Source organism: Polypterus senegalus, chromosome 5 (genome assembly GCF_016835505.1).
Source record: "Polypterus senegalus isolate Bchr_013 chromosome 5, ASM1683550v1, whole genome shotgun sequence".
In the NCBI taxonomy this organism is placed as follows: Eukaryota; Metazoa; Chordata; class Cladistia; order Polypteriformes; family Polypteridae; genus Polypterus; species Polypterus senegalus.
Window position 1 is genome coordinate 196104788 of NC_053158.1, and position 24031 is coordinate 196128818.

At 42.2% G+C, this 24031-nt stretch overlaps 1 protein-coding gene across 1 annotated transcript in view; it reads right to left on the reverse strand.

The window, feature by feature from the left end:
* Nucleotides 1–24031, reverse strand: part of gad2 (glutamate decarboxylase 2) — a 117632-nt gene that overhangs the window by 20946 nt on the left and 72655 nt on the right. Inside the window, exons 8-11 of the mRNA XM_039753912.1 lie at nucleotides 11252–11331; nucleotides 11090–11144; nucleotides 8367–8483; nucleotides 2610–2674 (exon numbers count right to left, since the gene is read on the reverse strand). Of these exons, the coding sequence (XP_039609846.1) occupies nucleotides 2610–2674; nucleotides 8367–8483; nucleotides 11090–11144; nucleotides 11252–11331 (317 nt within the window). The remainder of the gene's footprint in view (nucleotides 1–2609; nucleotides 2675–8366; nucleotides 8484–11089; nucleotides 11145–11251; nucleotides 11332–24031) is intronic.

Sequence of the window (24031 nt, forward strand, 5' to 3'; positions counted from 1 at the left end):
CCAATCCCAGCCAACACAGGGTGCATGGCAGGAAACAAACCCCGGGCAGGGCGCCAGCCCACCGCAGGGCACACACACACACACACAAGGCACAATTTTTGACAGACAGATGTCAAGCAGAAGGAACTTTTGACAGTTGGAGAAAACAAGAACTCAGAGGAAAGCTTTGAGAGCACTGAGGATAACACTGAAATTCTACAAAAACGGCACCCATTCATCCTTGTAAGTTGATGTCAGATTACACGACTTTTAGTCAGAGGGAATGTCTGTTTTTCACCAGTGCACCTAACCTTAATGTCTTTGGACTGTGGGAGAAAACTGGAGCACCAGGAGGAAACCCACGCAGACACGGGGAGAACGTGCAAACTCTACGCAGGGAGGACCCGGGATAGCGAATCAAAGTAAAACAGTTCACACAAAATAGAGAAAATTCCTACACTGTTACCACTGATCCTAGATATTTGAATGTATCCACTTTTGTCAACTTCTGGATACAAATTTGTAACCGATCTGTGAATAGCAAATCTCTGAAATGTTCAAAGTTTCTCGTGTGTGCTTTTGGTTTTTACCCTCTTTTTCTCTTGACCACAATTATTGTCTCTCGTATTAGGCTTCGGTTTCATTTTATTTTATATATTTTTTTGTTTTGTTTTTTCATGTGCACCTCCCAATTTTTGCTCAAAGGTTTATCTTCCAGTTTGCTGACAGAACACATGCATGTGTACCACGGCATCATCTTCCAGCTCTGTTAAGGTAAAGACTGTGAAGGGGTGCTGTTGCAGTTCAGAGAAGGCGTCCAGGGATGTGGACTAACCCTGCCAATGGTACCAGAGCAAGCACCAACCCTTCGAGTCTGATGGCTCCCTCTATGTTCAGACCCTCATGAAGGACAGAGCTCCTGAGTGAAGCTACCCTACTTCTGACACAGAATTTGAACCTGTGGATCATTACCGGCTGGCTTTTTCATTGTGCAGCTTTGGACTCCTTATTCTTTTCATTCTGTATTAAAGAGGTTGCACCCTTGGAAAGTGAGAAGATGACTAAGGAGTGGAGAAGAAGTGTATTGGTACCAGTTTTTAAGAATAAGTGGGATTTGCGGAGCTTTAGTAACTACACGGGGATAAAATTGATGAGCCACAGCATGAAGTTATGGGGAAGAGTAGTGGAAGCTCGGTTAAGAAGTGAGGTGATGATTAGTGAGCAGCAGTGTGGTTTCATGCCAAGAAAGAGCACCACAGATGTGATGTTTACTCTGAGGATGTTGGTGGAGAAGTTTAGAGGAGGCCAGAAGGAGTTGCTTTGTGTCTTTGTGGACCTGGAGAAAGCATATGATAGGGTGACTCGAGAAGAGCTGTGGTATTGTACGAGGAAGTCGGGAGTGACCGAGAAGTACGTAAGAGTTGTACAGGATATGTACAAGGGAAGTGTGACAGTGGTATCGGTCTGTGGTAGGAGTGACGGATGGATTCAAGTTGGAGGTGGAATTACATCAGGGATCGGCTCTGAGCCCTTTCTTATTTGCAATGGTGATGCACAGTTTGATAGATGAGATTAGACAGGAGTCCCCGTGGACGGTGATGTTTGCTGATGACATTGTGATCTGTAGCGAGAGTAGGGAGCAGGTTGAGGAGACCCTGGAGAAGTGGAGATATGCTCTGGAGTTAAAGATGCTAAGGTTTGCTTGGGTGTGACAGGGATGGACAGGATTAGAAAGGAGGACATTAGAGGGTCAGCTCAGATTGGGAGACAAAGTCAGAGAGGCGAGATTGCATTGGTTTGGACATGTGCAGAGGAGAGATGCTGGGTATATTGGGAGAAGGATGCTAAGGATAGAGCTGCCAGGGAAGAGGAAGGCCTAAGAGAACGTTTATGGATGTGGTGAGAGAAGACATGCAGGTGATGGGTGTAACAGAGCAAGATGCAGAGGACAGGAAGATATGGAAGAAGATGATCCACTGCTGACGACCCCTAATGGGAGCAGCCAAAAGAAGAAGAAGAAGATTAAAGAGGCTGTGCCCAGTTAGAGCCTCAACACTATTTGGCAATTCTTTGTGTGTCTGTACCTTCCGGTCACAATCAATACCTATGACTGCAATTCATAAAATAAAAATGTAAATCTTCAATAACAAAAGAGAATGTATTATTTCTGTCTGTGTTCTGTGGTGGAAATCTCCTTAAAATGGGTTACATTGTGTGTACAGTTAACCAGCTGTGATCTTCATTAGTTTATTTACATGCCAATTTGTTTGTTGATTATTAAGAACCCACCAGTTCAACTAGATAGTCACACGGGGCAGCATCAGACAGTGGGCCCAGTTCAAAAACACGTCACACACACTCACACCAGCACAGCTCAGAGTAACCCGATAAACTAAACAGCTAAGAAAATAATGGATGTACTTGGCAATACTGGGAGTAATGAAATGATACAAATGAACACCTTTTAATGAAGACAACATCTTCTGTAATCTCCTTCTCAGAAACGTCGATCAAAACCGCAGTGGTTAATGGCAGTTATCGAGGCTATAGCCCACAAATGAGCCTGGGGCCCCAGTGTCAAGCTTATTGAGCACCTTCAGTTGGAAATGTGAAATAAGCAAATCGGATACCTGTCAATCCCATTTAACTTCCATCTGTGCTTCCTGGACATGACGAGGCTTCCACCCCAGGCTCCCTACAGCAGCAACAAAACAAGACAAAGAGAATTAGTGAACATGGGGAGAGACAAATGTACATTCTGGATGAGTCAACATGGACCAGAATCTCAAAGTGATATTTAGAACGTCATGTGGAATCCATACCATTAAGAACTGAGGCTGTTTTGAGAGCAAAAGGAGGATAGGTCTAAATAAGTGAGTGTATTTTGCAATTATTTTTAATAATTAGAAAGTGTAAACATATAATAGTAGCAGACGTTTCGTAACATGTCCAGAGAATGATAAATTCCTACTTGCACATCTGAACATGCAAGACGTCGCCATCATAAACAATAAAATATATAAAAAATGTTTTTTAAGTAAAACGATTTTATTTACTTTAGTTATAAATGTGGGTGGCGCAGTGGGTAGCGCTGCTGCCTCGCAGTTAGGAGACCTGCGTGGAGTTTGCATGTTCTCCCCGTGTCTGCGTGGGTTTCCTCCCACAGTCCAAAGACATGCAGGTTAGGTGCATTGGCGATCCTAAAATTGTCCGTAGTGTCTTCTAGGCGTGTGTGTGCCCTGCTCGGGGTTTGTTTCCTGCCTTGCGTCCTGTGTTGGCTGGGATTGGCTCCAGCAGACCCCTGTGACCCTGTCGTTAGGATATAGCGGGTTGGAGGATGGATATTTATAAATGCACTAAAAAGCAAAAAATACATTTTTCCTTAATCACAGTTTTTGTGGTTGTATGTGACTAAATAAAATTGTGGGGAGCACATAAATGAATCGATTCAAACCATTTTTGAAACTTGTTTAGCATGGTGTGAGATTACAATGTTGTTATGCTTTTTATATTTTACTAGCCGAAGCCTGCCATTGCATATGGCGGTGTAAGAATAGGAACAGAAAACGGCGAGAAAGGAATTTAGTATAACAAAGGCTTAGGAAACCCCCATCTCAGTATAACGAAAATAACAAGGAGCGAAACCAATGCCAATGGTCGAGAGAGTACCTTACTGTAGCAGGCTACGGAAAACATAGACATATATAGATAGACGCCGCATTCACTGTGTTGCCCAGTCGACACGATACGTCAGCGCGTCCGCCCGATTGCGAGTGGTAAAAGTGCCATTTAAACTAATACAGGTAGACATGGAAACCGGGTTTTCTGATGAAAAAAACAAAAACGTTTTAAACAGTATCGTTTACATACAACAGATTTTGGTGAATCGCTTACATGCAATTATTTATATCCATTTATACACTAAATGCGTGCGTATCCCATGGTCTTAGAGTTGGTGGGCGGGGCTCTCTGTCTTGCTTGCCCTTAGTTAGAGTTGGTGGGTGGGGCTCTCTGTCTTGCTTGCCCTTAGTTAGAGTTGGTGGGTGGGGCTCGGTGAATTGGCGATCGTGGCTCTCTGTCTTGTGTGCGGTGTAAAGTCAACGTGGATCAGAGGTGCATGTGGACTTTTGCATAGATGAAAGCGACTGAGGCTGTGTTTGGTGAGTTGTTGCGTACTCAGGAGGACGGTTACAGTTGGCGTGCGTGGCTCTGTCTGTCCATGACGCATCCCATGACGCAGTAGAAGGGTTAGAGTTGGCAGGTGGGGCTCTGTCTTACTTGCGCTCACTGTCTTGCATGCCCTCAGTGTCTGGCTTGCGCTCTGTGTCTTGCATGCCCTTAGTGAATTATATATATTGTATATAGATGATGAAAGTAGCTATTCTCTTAATTGATTGAATGCATTAGTGCTCGATTGCTGCGAAAAAAATATCAATGGCAGAATGGCAAGCTTAAGGCAATTCTCCCCCGCCGTGATCATCAAGGCAACTCCTACGCAAGAGTAAACAAGTAAAGTCTGAACACGTATTTACTGACTCCACTCACCGGAAGAGGAAATGTGATGCGTCTCCCACTTGTATGCTCTTATATCGCATTAAGACAAGATAAGATAAGATAAGAACTTTATTCATCCCGAGGGAAATTCTTATGTCATTGGCATGTTCAGTGCAACAAGAGAAATAAAGATAGTACAATGAAGATTTAAAAAGAGAAAAATAGTAATCGTGCAAATATACAAAAATATGACAGTTAGATAGATAGATAGATAGATAGATAGATAGATAGATAGATAGATAGATAGATAGATAGATAGATAGATAGATAGATAGATAGATACTTTATTAATCCCAAGGGGAAATTCACATAGTCCAGCAGCAGTATACTGATACAAAGAAACAATAAAAAGTGTCCAGGGAGCAATTCCACATAAAAGAAAGTGGTAGAAGTGATCAGTGAGATAGAGAAAAATAGAGATAAAAAGGTAAACAGATAAAGTTATGCAAATGTACAAAAATACGACAGCATATGACAAAGCATATGACAATTGTGCAAATATACAAGAATATAACAGATTATTATTAAATACAGATTATTAGTGTAGGTTATGAAAAGTCACTTAGTACTTGTGCCTGAATAAAATGAGCTAGCTGCTTGTGATGACAGGATGGGACTAGCATTCTGCCATAAAGGCTGAAAAAGATCACCTACAGAACGAAGAGGAGTTATAAAGCCTTATTGCCACAGGTAGAAAAGATCTCCTGTGGCGTTCGGTTCTGCATTTGGGGGCAATGAGTCTTTTGCTGTGTGTGCTCTGATGCTTCATTGTTATCTGTGCATTAATTGGAATTGCATTACCATTGATTACGGCAGAATTTGTTATGTAATTAAATCGGTTTTGACGGATTATTGTATTGTCATCGACACTGAACATGTATTGTGGCAGACGACGGGGGGCTAATGCCCAGCCAGGACACCTGGAAGGACTGGGAGAGGGATTATACCTCCCTTGGACCAAGAGAGGGTAGCAGCTCTGGTCTGTATGGGGGTCACGGGAACCGAGTATCAACCCTATTGGGGCCCATGGTCACCACCAGGGGGCGCCCGTAGGATTGTGGAGCCCTAGATGGGACAACCCCGGAGAGCTTCCGGGAGCTCATGCGGCACTTCTCCCACACCAGGAAGTGCTGCCGGAAGTTTGTCAGGGAGCACCTGGAGCTCAAACAGGAGAGCCGGAGTCGGGAGGAAGAAGGTATTGCTCGGGAGGACTAGAGGAAAGGCGGTCGTAGAAGTCCAGAAGCGAGAGAAACAGACTCAGAAAGGTGTTTGGTGCATGGACACTGTGATGTGTGCTGGAATTTAAATAAAATCTGTGTGAATTCGGGACATCCTGTATCTGCGGGTTTGTGTCCGGGCTAGTCTACCACAGTATGCAAATTTGAAGAAATTTGCTTCGCCAAAAGTAGGTTTAAAATCAGTTGCAAGATTTGACCCAGACAAACAAACAGACAAAGGAGCCAAGTTAAATAAAATCATTTAAAAATGTATTAAAATACATCCATCCATTATCCAACCCGATATATCCTAACTACATGGTCACGGGGGTCTGCTGGAGCCAATCCCAGCCAACACAGGGTGCAAAACAGGAAACAAACCCTGGGCAGGGCGCCAGTCCACCTCAGGGCGGACACACACACACACCAACAACACACACTAGGGACAATTTAGAATCGCCAATGCACCTAACCTGCATGTCTTTGGACTGTGGGAGGAAACCCTCGCAGAAACGGGGAGAACATGCAAACTCCATGCAGGGAGGACCTGTTAAGCGAACCCGGGTCTCCTAACTGCGAGGCAGCAGCACTACCCACTGCGCCACCGTGCCACCTTATTAAAATACATCACTTGTTATATTTAAATGTTCACAAAGAAATATGCATTTAATACATCAAAATGCCGACCTCTTACCAATTTTTTTCACCACCCAACCTGAACATATGGAAAAGACCAATTTTATAATTAAAATTTCCCTCAAAATGATTTTCACAATTTTTTGGAATATTGCTCCATGTATTTCTCCCTAAATGTTCCTGTCAGCTGCAGTGCTTTCACTAATTATTTTTGAATGGCAGCAAATATATGATAATTTTTATTTTTCTTATGATAACCAAAGACTCCACAAGCTTTTCTTATAGCACTTCATTAAAATGATAATTGACTTCCTTTCATGTCTCATGTTTGGAGTCTTTTGTAGGAAAAAAAGCAACTGAATGACTTGAATAATTTTAAAAACTCAGATAACCTGAATAATTATAACTTGAAAAATTTCTCTGCTGCACTCAGAGTCAGGCTGCTCTGCTGTCTTCAGTTGAAGCCTTTGTCAGGAGTGCGACCACAAGTGGTGCTTTTATGGAGAATCTGACATAAGGGGGCGGAGTCCACAACAATGAAATGAGCTCCGCCCACTAGCATGTCTAAAAGTGACTCCCTATGGTTTGTTTCTTTATAATGTAGACTCTGGGCCATTTTTTGGGTCCTGGCCACTTTCGTTTATTACGGTCTCATCACACAACAGGAAAATCCTGTCACATGCAAAGAGTGATACAGCAGGAAGTGAGTTGCATTCAGGGGTTCACAGGTGACTTCCCCCTGAAACCTCTGCTTATTGCTTCAGTTCAGTGTATGGCTGGCGGCTATGAAGAATAATGCAGTGCTCCACCTTCACCAATAACTCTCTCAACAGATTTGTAAGATGCTGCCAGTGCTTGTCGTCAACCAGTCATCAAAATTCATCATCCGAGCTCCAACCATGATTGTTTCTGGTTGAATACAAAGTACATACCCTGGAGTAGGAGTCAAAAATAATTACCTAGAACTACAAATGGCCCAGGGTCCTGTGGTGGAAGCACTAGCAAAGTTCTTGAGTTTGTAAAAAGCTCCTGGATCCTCATAAAAGTTCCAGCGGTGGGAAACCACCTTGTGAAAAGACAGATAACTGTCTGATAACAAGGGTTGTAATTGGGATGGACTCCACAGAAGCCACGGTTAAAGAGAGTACCAGATAGGAAGAAGCAAACTCATAACTTTGGTTTTCGCTCCACTGTGGGACCTTCAACAGACAGTTGTGTGCCTTCCCTAATCCTCTGACCACAGGTGAACTCCAAACAAGGTGTAGAAACATCTCAAGGACGATCAATGGAATGGAATACATCAAATTTCAAATGTCGTAGCTAAGGGTCTGAATACTCATGTCAATGGCATATTCCGTTTTTCTATTTGTAATAAATTTGCAAAATCTCCTAAAATCCTGTTTTGGCTTTGCCATTCCTGAATATCAAGTGTTGTTTAATGAGGAAGAAATTAATTTAAATGATTTTAGCACAAGGACTGCACCTTAATGTGAAAAATGTGATGGAGGCTGAATACTTTGTTGAAGACGTTTTTTGCAGATTGCTTTTGCTGCAGTTTTCCAGGAAGAGACAGTGATAAAGCAACTTGTGCTGTGTCACAAAGGCTTGAAAGAAGGTAATTCCAAGTCAGACCAGGGGGTGGCAGAGTGCACTGACCTTTTCTCTTTTTTCCCCGCAGACCAAATGCGGGAAATTCTACCTGGGCCCTATGATGTCATTTCCGGTTCCACCCCGGAGACGTCAAATCCTCCCTCCATTTTTAAAACCCACCATGTCTGTACCAGACCTCAGTTCTATTTTGGACTCTTGTCTGTAAAGACCATTTCCTTGCAACCTTTTTTCCGCTTTAGCAGCCATTTGTCAAGTATATGGGAGGCTGCCCCAAACCTCTTTTTGTGTCAAGGCTCCATTATTTATACCAGCTAAAAAGTTGTACCAAGTGATGTTCTTGATTCATTACGACTTTCTGTCCGTACTTACGTCAACGTGCATCCAAATCTTGTACTTCCTGCACACATCTGCGATGGCTATGAGGGGATCAAATGCGCCATACACGGTGGTGCCAGCTGTAGCACTCACAAAAAATGGCACATAACCCTGGAAAATGAAACAAAAGTGTATGTCAGAAATGATTTTCCTCTTAACATAATAACGAGATTTGAAGGTGCTGAGATACAAATGCAAATATTGAATAAAAGTCGAAAAGGCTTAGTAGTTGTAAAACTGTAATAAACACTTATATATACTGTATATATCCATTCATAGGGTGTTATTCATAAAGGACAAACTTGCAGTTTTCTGCAAAGATGAGTGGGCCAAAATTCCTCCAGAGCGCTGTAAAAGACTCATTGCAAGTTATCGCAAACGCTTGATTGCAGTTATTGCTGCTAAGGGTGGCCCAACCAGTTATTAGGTTCAGGGGGCAATTACTTTTTCACACAGGGCCATGTAGGTTTGGATTTTTTTTCTCCATAAATAATTAAAACCATCATTTAAAAACTGCATTTTGTGTTTACTTGTGTTATATTTGACTAAATGGTTAAATGTGTTTGATGATCAGAAACATTTTATGTGACAAACATGCAAAAGAATAAGAAATCAGGAAGGGGGCAAATAGTTTTTCACACCTCTGTATATTCCTATCTAAATCATTTATATACAGTATATTAAAAATAGCAGCGGCCCTAGCACTGAACCCTGCTGGTCACCACTCTTAACATCGGCCAGTTCTAATGAGGTTCCTCACACCACCACCCTCTGCTTCCTGTGTCTGAGCCAATTCTTCACTCATCTACAAACATCACCCTGAACTGCCACTTCTTTTATTTTGATGCCCAACCTCTCTTGTGGCACCTCATCAAATGCTTTCTGAAAGTCCAGATAAATAATATCATAAGCTCCACTTTGATCGTATCCTTTTGTTGCCTCCTCATAGAATTCCAGCATGTTAGTAAAACACGACCTCCCTCTTCTGACCTCATGTTGACTGTTCCTAATAACTCCTATCCATGCCATGTGTAGCTCAATCGTATCCTTAATGATTCCTTCCATTCATTTTCCTGTGATGCAGGTTAAGCTTACTGGTGTATAGTTGCTTCAATCTGCCCTGTCACCCTTTTTATATAATGGGATGATATTTGCCATTTTCAAGTCCTTCGGAATCTCTCCAGTGCGCAGTGACTTCCTAAAAATATGTGTCAAGGGTTTATATCTGTACTGTCTAGCCTCCTTAAGAGCACGAGGATAAATATTATCTGGTCCCGGTGATTTGATTGATTTCAGCCTATTTAATCTGAGCAGCACTTCTCCCTCTACAATTTCCAAATCTCTCCGTACCTCCTTAGTAGTCGCGTTTACCTCTGGCAGGTTATCCACTTGCTCACTTGTAAAGACCTCAGAAAAATGTAAGTTTAGGGCATCTGCTATTTCACTGTCTGTATCTTTTAATTCCCCTTTAGTATACCTGATGCACTTCACCTCCTTCTTGACTGTTTTTTTGCTAATAAAATACTGAAGCAATCTCTTATGATCTTCTTTTGCCTTATCTGCTGTATTCCTCTCCATCTGTCTTTTAGTCTCCCTGATATCCTTCTTAATGGTTGCTCTCATATAAATAAATAAATGGTTACTCATTAAAAAAAGTGTCAGGAAGGAAAACCTTCAGCGACTGCAGCCCTCCAGGGTTGGACTTGGACACCCCTGTCCTACTGTGACAGACTGTGAGAATTCAACCCGTTTAGTCTCAAGCAGAGGAGACTGTGTGGGGACCTCACCCAGGTCTTCAAAAATCCTCAAAGACTTTGATGCAGAACATCCATTGGCTTAAGGGGGAATCACGTAATTGAGGACACCAGCGGAAATTAAGGGAAGTGCATTAAAAACTGAAGCCAGGAAGCACGTCTTTACACAAAGAGTTGTGGGAATTTGGAACAAACTACTGAGATATGGAGTTGAAGCAGAAACCTTGAAAATCTTTAGGAAGGATCTGGATGGGACAGCTAAACAGATGAGCTTGATGGACTGGATGGTTTCCAGACTTGTTCTCCACTAAGTGTAGTCTAATTTGTAAAAGTAAAAATACTTTTATAAACATACTAGCCATCCCCCTCAGCTTTGCACTTGTTGTAGTGAAACAGGACAGAGAGAAGGGTCCCCACTCCTAACGTCATGCTTCGCCCTATCCTCGGCCCGCAGCCTCTGTCTCTCGGATTAGCGTGAATATATCGCTCCTGCTAGTGAATTGTGATTCTTAGCGCAATGAGAGAAGTCACAAAATCAACCGGAATGTTCAAGCAAATTACAGAAAAAAATTGTCCCCAGCAGAGCCCCCGTAACCCTGTAGTTAGGATATAGTGGGTTAGATAATGGATGGATCGTTACTATCAAATGATGCATTAGAAGATCCATCATCTATCTATCTATCTATCTATCTATCTATCTATCTATCTATCTATCTATCTATCTATCTATCTATCTATCTATCTATCTATCTATCTATCTATTAAAAAAGAAAACATTAAATAAATTTATGTTCATACAGCAGACTTTCCCCTGAAACAGGCCCGGCTCTAGGGGGTTCATTTAACAGGATTTGTCAGTTATAATATTAGTTGTTGGATTTTTGGGATTTTGTCACATCATGCCCACCTCTAGTATTTCATAAATCTTGATATTTTGGTCTGAAGCCGGGGCCTATTGGTTACCTTTTGTTTGGCTTCAATGATTCTTCGTTCCAGATCAGATGGGATCATTTTACCTCTGTGGAAGGAAACTACATTTTATTACATGAATGTTTAGTAGCCTTAATGACATCAGTTATGTAAAAAGTTAAAAAAAATAAAAATAAATAAATATTGTAAACGTACCTCTCATCAACCTTGACTAAAACAACACTGTCGGTACCGATTCCCAGTGCTGCAGCCCCCTTCTTAATGGAAAAGTGACTCTGAAAAGGAATAAAGGAGCAGCCTTGACATAAGCATAGCAAATACTTTTTTCATTTTGCTGTACATTTAATTGCTTCAGCCCACAAACATCAAAATATAACAAATGTAATACATTTTAAAGATGTGCCTAATTTACATTAACTAGCTCTTCATTTCATTCCCCTTCTGCACTCTACTTACACATCTGGGCACACAAATTCAAATACCATCAATAGTTTGCGAATAAAGAACCAGAATATGATCATTGCCATTTTAAGAGATTAATTCTCATCATCTACAGCCATACCACGTGTACTTCAGAATGGGTCACCCACCTGAAGCTAAGCGTGTTCCAGTAATAGGATGGGAGACCAACCAGAAAAAAAGCTTGGGTTGTTTCTGGAAGAGGTGTTGGTGAGGCCAGCAGGGGGTGCCAACCTTGTGTTCTGAAAGTGGATCCCAATGCAGCAGTGCAGGGACGGGGACACTGTGCTGTATAAAGGATGTAGTCCCTCCGGATGAGACGTAAACTTGAGGTCCTGACTCTCTGTGGTCATTAAAGATCTCTGGGCATCTTTCATAAAGTGTGGGGTGTATCTCGATGTCCTGGCTAAATTGCCTACTATAGTCATTCTGGCCCCCTAGTCAACCCCTGTCTCTGATTAGCTAACTATCTTTCACCACTTCACCTAATAGCAAATATGTGGTGTGCGTACTAGCGCAAAATGGATGCCATCGCATCATCCAGGTGGATGCTGCACAATAATGGTGGTTGAAGTGGCTCTCCAATCACTGTGTAAAGTGCTCTGAATACCTTGAAAAGTGCTGTATAAATGAAATGAATTATTACACGGGTATATTCCTGAACAAAAATGCAGAAATGGAAACCAGGAAAACTGAAGAAGGGCCAACACTGCAAATATGAACTCTTTGTGTAAACTTAATGTAATTGTCAATAAAAGCCTTTGAAACGTATAAAATGTCTGTAATTATACTTCTGTATACCATGGAAACATCTGACAAAAAAAACTAAAAGCTTGGTGAAGAGAACTACTTGTTTTCTGTTTTGTGTGTTGTATTTACCCCAATTTTTTGGCACTCATTTCATGCCCAACCTACTTGGAATTTCCTTTCTCAATATTTCTTCACATTTTTTTCCCTAAAAAGGTTTTTTTTTAGTAGATTTAACACTAGAATTACCAGAGCCTCGTAGATCCGTCCCACCTTAAATCACTTCGCACCTCTCCATCAGTGTCTTTTGTTCTGTAAATGTGTCAATAAGCAGCCAGCAGTCTGCTATCACATCCCCCACTCCACACAGTTTTCTCAGCTCAAGTCTGTTTACCTGCGTGTCAGTTGCTTAGAGTTGTATAGAGTGAGAAGTCAAACAAAATGAGACCTTTTATAAATACTATATCGTTATTTGGAAGACTTGCATTTCATGTGTGTTCCATGTCTACAATGATCTATGTAAACACATCTTTAAAACAGAAACGTTTTTCATGTTTTAATAATAACTAGCAAAATACCCACGCTTCGCAGCGGCGAAGTACTGCCTTAACATTTTTATTAAGAAGAAAATGAAACTTTTTAAACTGAGGGAAAATATACCAATAATTATTTGTTAAGGATCTCTTTGTATACCACATTGTGAGTTCGGCCCTCCGGTTATAATATGACCAAGCTGTGCACTGAGCTTACTCTTGAGCATGCAACGTACAGTTGGCCATGTGAACTGTAATCTTGTTTCAAATCTCACAGCTTGGATTGCTGCTGTCATGATCGGTTTGAGTTTCATTGTTTGTTTCAATTACGACAGTATTTGTAGGACTTATGTTGAAGAGACATTCGGCATCTGTCAAGCGTTGTAAGTATACAACCGGTTTCATCGATAACTTCACATCCAGCTTTTGAGAGTTTAAACATTCATAAATATCAAAGTGTCCACTACTGAAATCGTCACCTGTGAATCTAAGATGTTTAAGAGGCATTTGTGGTTGTCCAAAGGTGTAAAATATTTGGCCATTTCGGTACACCTGAAAGCGACAACAATTCAGCGGCAGCCATCAACTCACATGCAGATGCATAGGTGAAGGGCTTAAGCATTTCACTCTTCTAGTGCTCCTGTGTAGTCTAATTATCTCCTATACCGTCATCAATCCACACCTTGAACCTGTTCCAGTCATTCAATACATAAGACATAATGTTCCTCCGGATATCAAGAGTGAGCCTGATACGGCCGTGCAATATGTAACAAAGAGAATGAAAAAAAGGCAGGTGGCATCTCCGGGCATGGAAACCACTCAGTAAGTGACAGTTCTTTGATTCATGGTGATCACCTCAATATACATGTTAATGGGATTACGGTTGGAACGATAAAGGAAATGGGTACCTGAACAATGTAAAGTAAGTCTAAAATACCTACACAATAACAATAATCGTAATAAACGAACAATAAAACAGTGGAGAAGCCGTGGATTAAATAAAAAGGCTGCAGTTATCAGCAGGGAGACATGAATCCCATGGCGAAGCAAGGAAGGGAATGTAGAGACTGGAGCGACAGACGGCCTTATATAGGCAGGCAGCCAACAAAGTGGGAGGTGTGAGGATTGGGGACCCAACGCCGCCTCACACGGTGACCAAGCTGCAGGCTATGGACGTATAAATGTACGTAAGTAGGATTTAGTTAGTGTTGGGAACCTGCGTACCAAATTTCTTGAAGATGGGCCCATAAGTAACAAAGACCGTTGAAAAGTTCAATATGGCGGCCGACAGTGGCATCATACCACCGAAATAAGTACGTACATTGGTTTCGGTTAGTGCAGGGAAGCCACCTACCAAATTTCGTGAAGACGGGGCTATAAATAAGAAAGTTCACCATGGCGGACATTGTCGACCGTTATGACCGTTACGCGATCAATTTCGAAATGAAACCTGCTTAACTTTTGTAAGTAAGCTGTAACGAATTAGCCTGTCAAATTTCAGCCTTCTCCCTACACGGGAAGTTGGAGAATTAGTGACGTTGGAAAGTTCAATATGGCGGCCGACAGTGGCGTCATACCACAAATAAGATGGGGCCGTTACATCGGTTTGGTTAGCGCAGGGAAGCCGCCTACCAAATTTCGTGAAGATGGGGTCAGCCTTCTACCTACACGGGAAGTTGGAGAATTAGTGTCGTTGGAAAGTTCAATATGGCGGCCGACAGTGGTGTCATACCATTGAAATAAGTACATACATCAGTTTCGGTTAGCACAGGGAAGCCGCCTACCAAATTTCGTGAAGATGGGGCCATAAATAACATTGTCGACCGTTATGACCGTTACGTGTAGAATTTCGAAATGAAACCTGCTTAACTTTTGTAAGTAAGCTGTAAGGAATAAACCTGCCAAATTTCAGCCTTCTACCTACACGGGAAGTTGGAGAATTAGTGGTGAGTGAGTGACTGAGTGAGTCAGTCAGTCAGTCAGTGAGTCAGTGAGGGCTTTGCCTTTTATTATTATAGATTGACAAAATGTAGACATGAAGTGTATAATATGTGAAGCCTGAAGTCCAAATATCAAAGAAACACTTTCACAAAAGGTACAAATATAACAGAACAAGACGAGATGAGAACAAGGCATTCAGCCCAACAAAGCTCGCCAGTAATATCCACCTAATTCTTCTAAAAATACATTAAGTCAAGTTTTGAAAGTCCCTGAAGTCTTATTGTCTATCATGTCATGTCTACTTGATAGCTTATTCCAAGTGTCCCTTCATACTTTTAAACACTTCAGTCATGTCTCATGTTAACCTTCTTTTGCTTAAACTGTAAAGGCTCAGCTCTTTTAATCTTTCCTCATAATTTATCCCCTGTAGCCCTGGAATCAGCCAAGTTGCTCTTCTCTGGACCTTTTTGTAGCGCTGCTATGTCCTTTTGTAGACTGTACACCAAAACTGCACACAGGACTCCAGATGGGGCCTCACCAGTGTGTTATAAAGACTTGAGCAGCACCTCCTGCGACTTGTACTCCACACATCAAGGCGCTATATAACCTGACATTCTGTTAGCCTTCTTGATGGCTTCTGAACACTGACAAGAAGTCGATAGCTTAGAGTCCACCATGACTCCTAAATCCTTATCATAAGGTGTACTCTCGATATTCTGACCTCCCATTGTGTATTCAAACCTCAATAATTTTACTTCCTATGTGTAATACTTTAAATTTACTAACATTAAATTTCATCTGCCACAAATCTGCCCAATCCTGTATGCTGCTCAAGTCCTTCTGTGATGATTTAATGGATTTCAAATTTAATTTTTCTTGTCTTCTTAGTGAGTCAAGGCTCAGTAGGGCCTATCAAATAACAGGGCCTGTTAAAGCCCATAAATGTATTCTTTGTGTGATTTTGGGCTGTACAAGAAATCAATTAAATTGTTGTTGTTGCAGGATATGGCAGGAGCACCCATTAGTGATTAGATACGGGAAACCTACTTGTGATGGTATGGCCACGTTGTCCAAAAAGAAAACCGCTCCTGTAGCAAAGATTACCGTTGGTCTAAGCCCATAAGGTTAATGACCACGTGGACACCTCAAGAAGCAATGACTCGATAGACTGAAGGATGACATGCGACACGCTAAAGCGACACTCTAGATCGGGAGAAATTGAGAGAAACGAGTGAGTTGGCTGACCCTGCATTAGCGCGGGACAAATACTGAGGAGGAAGTTTGAAAAATGATGTTGTGTAACTTTCAGTGAAATAGTAAAAGGACAAAAATCACTCCTTAGTCATGTCAGGCTGTATTGTTCTTTGGCTCCAAAAGGCTGCAGAATATTCTTCAAAAGTCAATCAGTCTTACAGAAGGCAAAATCTTGACATTACTTTTGCTCCTTTATAACATTCTTGACATATCTATAAGCAAATACGATAAATAACACAATTCGGACAGCGTCCCAGTGAAACTTTCTTCTAGCAGTCATCCCATCACTCCAAATGAAAGCACGCTAGTGGTCGCTGTATCTTTGAAGTAAAACCCTTTCAGTAAGAGCCTAATTTGATCATGCAGAAGCGGGCGGCTGTAAAGCTATGGCTTTCCTGCAGAGATAACGTTAAGCCATTAATCTGCTTTTAATGGAGTTCATTTTTATCAACACCTGCAGGGCGAGAGTTGCCTCTGAAGGATGGATCTTAGCAAAGAACCTTAGGCTTCATTTTCAGATGTAAATATTATATATATATACTAGCATGTGCCCAACTACGTTGGCGTGTTAAAGTTGTCTGTGAAGGGCTACCTGTTTAAACGCGGCTGCCAGTCGTGAACTGGGCCCTTTAGCACAGCATTATGATTTTTTATAAGGGAAACAAAATTACAAAAGAAAACCCTTGGACACTGATTCGATAGGAATGGCCTACTCGGAATCACTGTCCGAATAGTAAATATGTGGTGGTGTAGGAGCATTTCTGCTTCTGTCCGTTCACAGTCCATCTCGTTTTCACGACACTGTCGCTTCCTCTCACGATCTCTTCTCAACCTTTTTCCAATCTCGCAGGTTGCTTTGTGACAATCCAAAGAGTAAGGCAATATACACGGAGCAATGGTTATAAAGGGGGACACATAGATATCCAGGCTCTTTAATGCATAAATAGAGATCACTTCACTGACATGTGAGCAAGCCACAGTACAACTGTGACACGCGCAGCACTCGCCGGCTACAACGTAACAATAATAATTTCCGGAACGTGCTGTTACATTCTCATTCATTTTACCCACTGTCTTTCTTTCATTCATATGTTACGTAGGCACGTACCTTTTATCTTCGGCAATCTCATTCTCTAACCAGGCCTCAGGAGCTAATCAGCGTAACACTGTCCACCACCCCTTTCGTTATTCCGCCACATTGTTGACATCCGTGAGTAACAACAACATACTAAACTGGAAGGTGGTCTACGCATGAGTGGAATTCGGACAAATAAAGATCAAGATCTAAATGAAGATGTCTTTAGTTAATTTAAAGCACAACAATTTGTTTAGTTTGAATGTCTGTGTTTTGAGGTGTGACTGGCGTACTACAGTCTTCAGTAGTATAAGCCTGGAGGAGATTCTTAATGCAATGCCTATGTTTTAGCTGTCTCTCTACTGCCATCTAGTGCTTCTTCTTTTAATTCATTCGTGGACAAACAAAGATCAAGATCCAAATGAAGTTTATATAGAGAGATATATATGTATATATTACTATATATATATATATAGATAGATAATAGATAGATAGATAGATAGATAGATAGATAGATAGATAGATAGATAGATAGATAGATAGATACTTCACATAATCATATATATATAATCATAGTTTGCTTGCAGGAGCGATATAGTCGCACTAATCTGAGACAGAGGCTGCTGGCCCAGGGGAAGGGGAAGCGTCACTTCAGGAGTAGGGCGCCGGGCCTGGCCCTCCTCACTCATGCGCCAGCCTCCTTTCGAGTCAGTGTAGTTCTGCGTTTTGGAGTGTAACTTGTCTCTGCTTAGCTAGCGATATCATTTTGTTTATTGATTTTTAAAGTTTGCCCTGTTTCTCTACTACATGGGTGGAGCTGCGGGGGACGGCAAGTATATCTCTGCATTATAAAAAAAAATCTTGGGAGGGAGACTAGGGAGACAAGACGTGATCTTCTTGGAAGACAATTCCCGCATAACGTCACGCGAGACAATGAGACAATATTTAAAACAAGTTTACGGACATCTAACCTAGCAGTTGTTGAAATGCTTTTGGCAGGCGCGCTTCATGTGCTCCCAGCTCTTAAAACAACGAAAAGCGGCAAGCAGAACACGCAGCTCTCCAGCAGCAGCAAGTCAGCAGATCATCCGACTGCTTTTCCTTACGTGTGTTCAGCCCCTCCACCCCTTCACAATGCGAGCGACAGAGACGCAAAGTGGCAAAAGGACAGCTGCTGTACAGGTTTTTAAACAAAACAAAACATGCAGCTCGCCAGCAGCAGCAGCAGCAGCAGAAAGACAGCAGCTGATCTGATGGCATCTTCTTAACGTGGGTTCAACCTTCGCAACATGAGCAGCATTATACGTCCTGTGAGAAAGAAATGTAACCACGCCCAGGGCCGGAAATAAAGGACAAGTATTGTTTTTACAAAAGTTTTAAAGTAAAAGTGAAAATAATGCATATGTAACAATGGTGGGCGAGCGAAGTGAGCAGGGGGCCGAGCCCCCTAGTATATACTTAAAATCCAAGTCTGTCTGTCTATATGTATGTTTGTCTGCGTTTCATTAAAAGAACTACTTAACGGATTTAGATCGCGTTTTTTTTCCATAATTTGCCTGAACATTTCAGTTGATTTTGCGACTTCTCTCATCGTGCTAAGTATCATAGTTCTCTTGTGGGACCGATTTATTTGAGTCCTAGGGGAAGTGGAGGCAGGACATCAGGAGTGGGGAGCCGGGCGAGGCCTTTCTCACACACGTGCCAGCCTCTGTTCGAGTCGCTCTGCCTCTCGCCATGTGTTGGAGTGCACGTTGTCTCTGCTGAGCTAGCGATACCTGTTTGTTCAGCAGACATTATCATCTACAGATTATTATGGAGTATCGTTTGACATTTTTGAGAGAGTGATCAGAGCTACGTGTCTTTTAGAGAGTACCTGCTAATTGGCAGAGATATCACGGCCACGTGCTTTTCTCCCCACGCGGGGAAAGCTCACCCATCAGAGCTGAACAAGATTAGATACAGTGCAGACGTTTGATGTTGGAGTGTACCTACCTTCCGCTTGGCCAGAATTACTTTTTTTTACATTTTTTTTATTGGTTTTTAAAGTTTGTCCTGTTTCATTACTACATGGGCAGAGCCGTGGGGGTCAGCTAGTTAAACATAAAAATCGATTTGATCCAATTTTGCTTCATAACACTTTTTTGGGCGGCACGGTGGCGCAGTGGTAGCGCTGCTGCCTCGCAGTTAGGGGACCTGGGTTCGCTTCCCAGGTCCTCCCTGCGTGGAGTTTGCACGTTCTCCCCATGTCTGCGTGGGTTTCCTCTGGGCGCTCCGGTTTCCTCCCGCAATCCAAAGCAATGCAGATTAGGTGGATTGGCGATTCTACATTGGCCCTAGTGTGTGTTTGTGTGTGTCCTGCGGTGGGTTGGCACCCTACCCAGGATTGGTTCCTGCCTTGTGCCCTGTGTTGGCTGGGATTGGCTCCAGCAGACCCCCATGACCCTGTATTCGGATTCAGCGGGTTAGAAAATGGATGGATGGATGACACTTTTTTGGATGCAAGATGTTAACCTTTTTTTTTTTGTTATTGTTTAATTATTTCTAATTTATAAAAGGATTTAGTTCATTGCTCTATCAATGCTCTAAATCTGATTTTTCCATTGCAGGTCCACAGGGAGCTGAAGGTTATCATGGGAGTATAAGGTGGGAACCGACTCTGGATGGTTCACTTAGGCACCCTCAAGCTTGGTTAGGAGCTCCAAAGAACTTCATGAGCAGGTTTTTGGAATGTCGGTGAAAAACCCGCTTTAATACACAAATGTCACACAGACAGTGAATGGGCCAGCAGTATAACCAAGCTATGAGGCACCAATGGGGACTAACTGGGCATCATGCTGCCCCAATAATTTTCCTGAGCATAAAAAATTTGCAATATTTATAGAAAATTGTAATAACACTCATTCGAATGTCTAACTCAATTAGTCCTTAATAGGGTTGCAAGGGGCACTGAAGCCTATCCCAGCTAACACAGGGTACAAAAAAGGAATAAACTCTGGACAGTCACAAACACTAACACAAAACCACACACTAGGCCAATTTAGGACTACCAAACCTGCACATCTCTGGGCTGTGGAAGGAACCCAAAGCATCCAAAGGAAACCCACACAGGCACGTGGAGAACATGCAAGCTCCACGCAGGGAGGACCCGGTCTCCCAAATGCAAGGCAACAGCACTACCACTGTGGAACCATTCTGTCTGATTTAAATAACTAATAACAAGTAGAAGACCGAACTGACTGAAGAAGTATGCTGCCTGCAGAGAATGGACAAGATAAACACTTTGCTCATTGCTGTCATGTTACTCCACATTCATTACACAAAAGACTGCAGATATTACAAGTTGCTCACACACTGGCTCACATCCCGGACAGGATGGAACACAAACCCTTATCCAACTGGGAAGGCCAGTGCAATGGAAGAACCAGGCGAGACAAAAACTTCTGAGTACTTCTACTCCTGTTATGTTCAATGGCCAGCATTGCTGGGCTAGAATACCCACAGGGCATGTTGGGAACTGGAGTTTGGGAATGCAGCTTGGCTTCTGTTTGGTGCCACCGGTGGTTGGGATATGGAATGGTGGGGTTTCTGTGGAGATGTAAAATCACTATTTCATGGGACCTCCACCTGACTCGGAACTGCTTCTGACAGACCATGTCCCAACACCAGAAGTACTCCCAGGTCTGGGATTAAAGGAGTAGCTCCGACTCACCCAGGAAAGAACAAGTCAGGAGTGGAGGATGGACAAAGCTTGCTTTGGAGGAGTGGAGGAGAAAAGAGAGGCAGAGAGAGACAGGGATAATGAAGAAGAGTTACAGGATATGGTGGATTGTGCAACTGTATAAAAAAGCCTGGCTGAGGTCTTTGTGCACAATACACCTCTAATCCAAACTGGGATTTGTGTCTATGTGGTTGTGTCTGGATTTTGGGGTGCTGGAACGTCCCTTGGAGGGCACAATATAAACCAATACACATTGTCAAAGATGAGCGGGGACGCTGCCCGGCCAGGGCGCCTGGATAGTCCCTGACGTGGACAATGTTACTCCTCGGCCACGAGAGGGCAGCCACCCGGGCCTATTTGGGGGCCACAAGGAGGGAGCTGGGACGCTCGTGAGAGGACGAGGCCACCGCCAGGGGGCGCCCGGACAGTGAGGGAATCCTGGATGGCAGCACTTCCGCCACACCAGGAAGTGCTGCCGGAAATAATTCCGAGAAGACCCGGAGTGCTTCCAGGTGCATTCCTGACACTTCCGCCACACCAGGAAGTGACGTCAGGGAGAGCACCTGGGGCTCATCCGGGTCATAATAAAAGGGGCCGCCTCCTTCCAGTAAACGAGCCAGAGTTGGGAGGAAGGAGACAAAGCTTGTGAGGAGGAGGAAGGAGGTCGAGAGAGAGAGAGAGAGAAAGAGGAAAAAGAAGAAGAAGACGACAAAGACAAAAGGAAAGAGAGTTGGTGAGAGAAGGCATTGTGGTGCTTAAAGAACTCAAAATAAAAGAAGTGTGTTTTGGACATTCTGGTGTCGGTCTGTCTGTGTTTGGGGGTACGTTTTCCACAACATACACAGAAAGCAGTCATTTACATTACATAGACAACCCTCCACAGACAACACAGACACGTATACCCTCCACATAAATCTGCCCTAAAACTTGGCCTAGGCCCAATACAGGAGGTAGCAACAGGACTATCCCAGAAAATACTTTGAATAATAATAATAATAATAATAATAATAATAATAATAATAATAATAATAATAATAATAATGATACATTTTATTTACAGCATCTTTCCTCATTTATAGTGAAAAGGAACAAAGCCAGTAATGTGTCATAAAAAATAATAAAAAAGAGGGAAAAAAACAACAAGAAAAGCATTTACAAACACAAATCTTTTTCTTTCTCATACTTCCCATTAAATAAAAAAAAAAAAGATTATGCTATTTGCAAAATGCCCACCAAGTTAACCCGACTCTCAAGATTTAGGGGCTTTATCACTCAAGTGTTATTTGATCTCTTCACGTGTTTCCAGCTACAAGGATTAGGAAGAAAAGAATGCTACAAAAATATACGGTTGTGGACTCAACTACAGAGACTTAAAAAACAATACTACAGTATAAATAGGAACTCTACCTAAATTTATGCTATACTAAATAAATATCTATTTTTATATAAGTGTGTTTTCATTTATTTTTTGCTGTTTACCCATTGACAGATAGATAGATAGATAGATAGATAGATAGATAGATAGATAGATAGATAGATAGATAGATAGATAGATAGATAGATAGATAGATAGACATCTGCTGGGGTCTCCACTCTGGTATGAGAGGGGTTGCTGATGTTAACAATAGTGTCCCTACCTCCACTGAGCTATAAAGCCAAGCATCCTCTGAAGGAGGGATTTCATTTTGGACCTGAATTAAAGCATTAAACAGGGTGGCCCAGTTGGCCCCTCAACTTATTTTCCCCTTTGTCACTCATCCACAATAGATAGATACTGTAGATAGATAGACTCCAGAGACAAACAGAGGAGAATTCTGTCTATTATTAGAGTTAATCTGTATTTAATTTGCATGAATTGTTCATCCTTGCTCTTGTGTTCAACGCTTCAGTGATTAGCAATGGAAGTGACCCTCATTCACGAACTCCAGAGGGGACGTTAAGCACTAATAGCTCAACTGCAGAGATGAAACTGAATAAATCAATAAAATCAAAGGTCTGAAGGCACCTATTTCCAGCTCAGTCGTGCTAATAACCAGATTGAAAATAAGCCCAAGTTTAATGATTGATGGGCCAAGCAGCATTACCAGTCTCAACATTTGGAACAGGATAACAAAAGAAGATATAAGGCAAGCTGGGTAACAACTTAATTTGAATGCAAATAAGCAGGAATGGTAAACACAGTCTATATTTTTGTATATAGTTACTAATACTGTATGTAATGGTTTAATAAACCCTACTTACTTTTTCTTTTCAATTTGACATGTTAATTATCAAAGTAAAGTTCAGAAAGAAACAAGCAACACCTAAGGCATTCTCTTATCGTGGTCTATTCTTAGGGTCTAAATGCGCCTGCAGTGATCGATGAGTTGGTTTGTCACACATGAAGGCATGATTCAGTGATCAAGGTTACGTCATGGTCACATCTGATTAGGGAGATCTGTGGAAGACCTGCCTTTCGAACGCAGCCTCATAACGATTACAGCACAAAGACTGATGATTACTGCTTTATTAGAACTTAATCAGCTTCCTTTGAACAATAAAGTGTACTTATGGACAGGGGCTGAAGCAGAAAAAAAAGAAATGGCTTTACTTCTTGCTGTGTGCGCCGAGGTCTGAATGTGTCCTGATATACAGTACACACATTTGATCAAAGAGCTGGGGGAACAGGGGGATGGGTTTAGGGGCTGAGGGTTGGAAATGTGAAATATATATTTCTGTCTTTCTTCCTTTATGCTGGATCCTTATTATACTTTTGATTCCACCACATTGCAACTAGGAAGCATTTCTGGGTCAGGCGGAACCTCCTTAAAATAAGGAATCCTGCTCCCCACAGCTCATCCTGGCAGGTCTCAAGAAACCCAGCAGGGCATCCCTGTGGGTTGTGTACATGGGTGGCCTACCATAAGGAGGATGCTAGAGGAAAACATGGCCCCAAGAGGTGGTCTCCTTCCACCCTTCTGGACTTTGTAGCCGGGTAAGAAACCATCAATGGCAGTCGGGATGCTGTGTCTTTTATGTGATATTGATTATGCAATAAAAACTAAGGTCTGTGTGTTCAGTCCCTCATAGCAATCTGATTGGTCAGTTTAGCTTTGATGTAATTGGTCAGTGTGGCTTTGGTGATGTGATGAAAGAGGAAGTGCAAGTGTAAGATGCACGAGGAGGACTAAAGGCACATACTGACAGGAGGTGAGGAAGGCACCTCGAAAATAATGACAGAGTCTGAGAAGCTGGCCCTGTGATCCCTG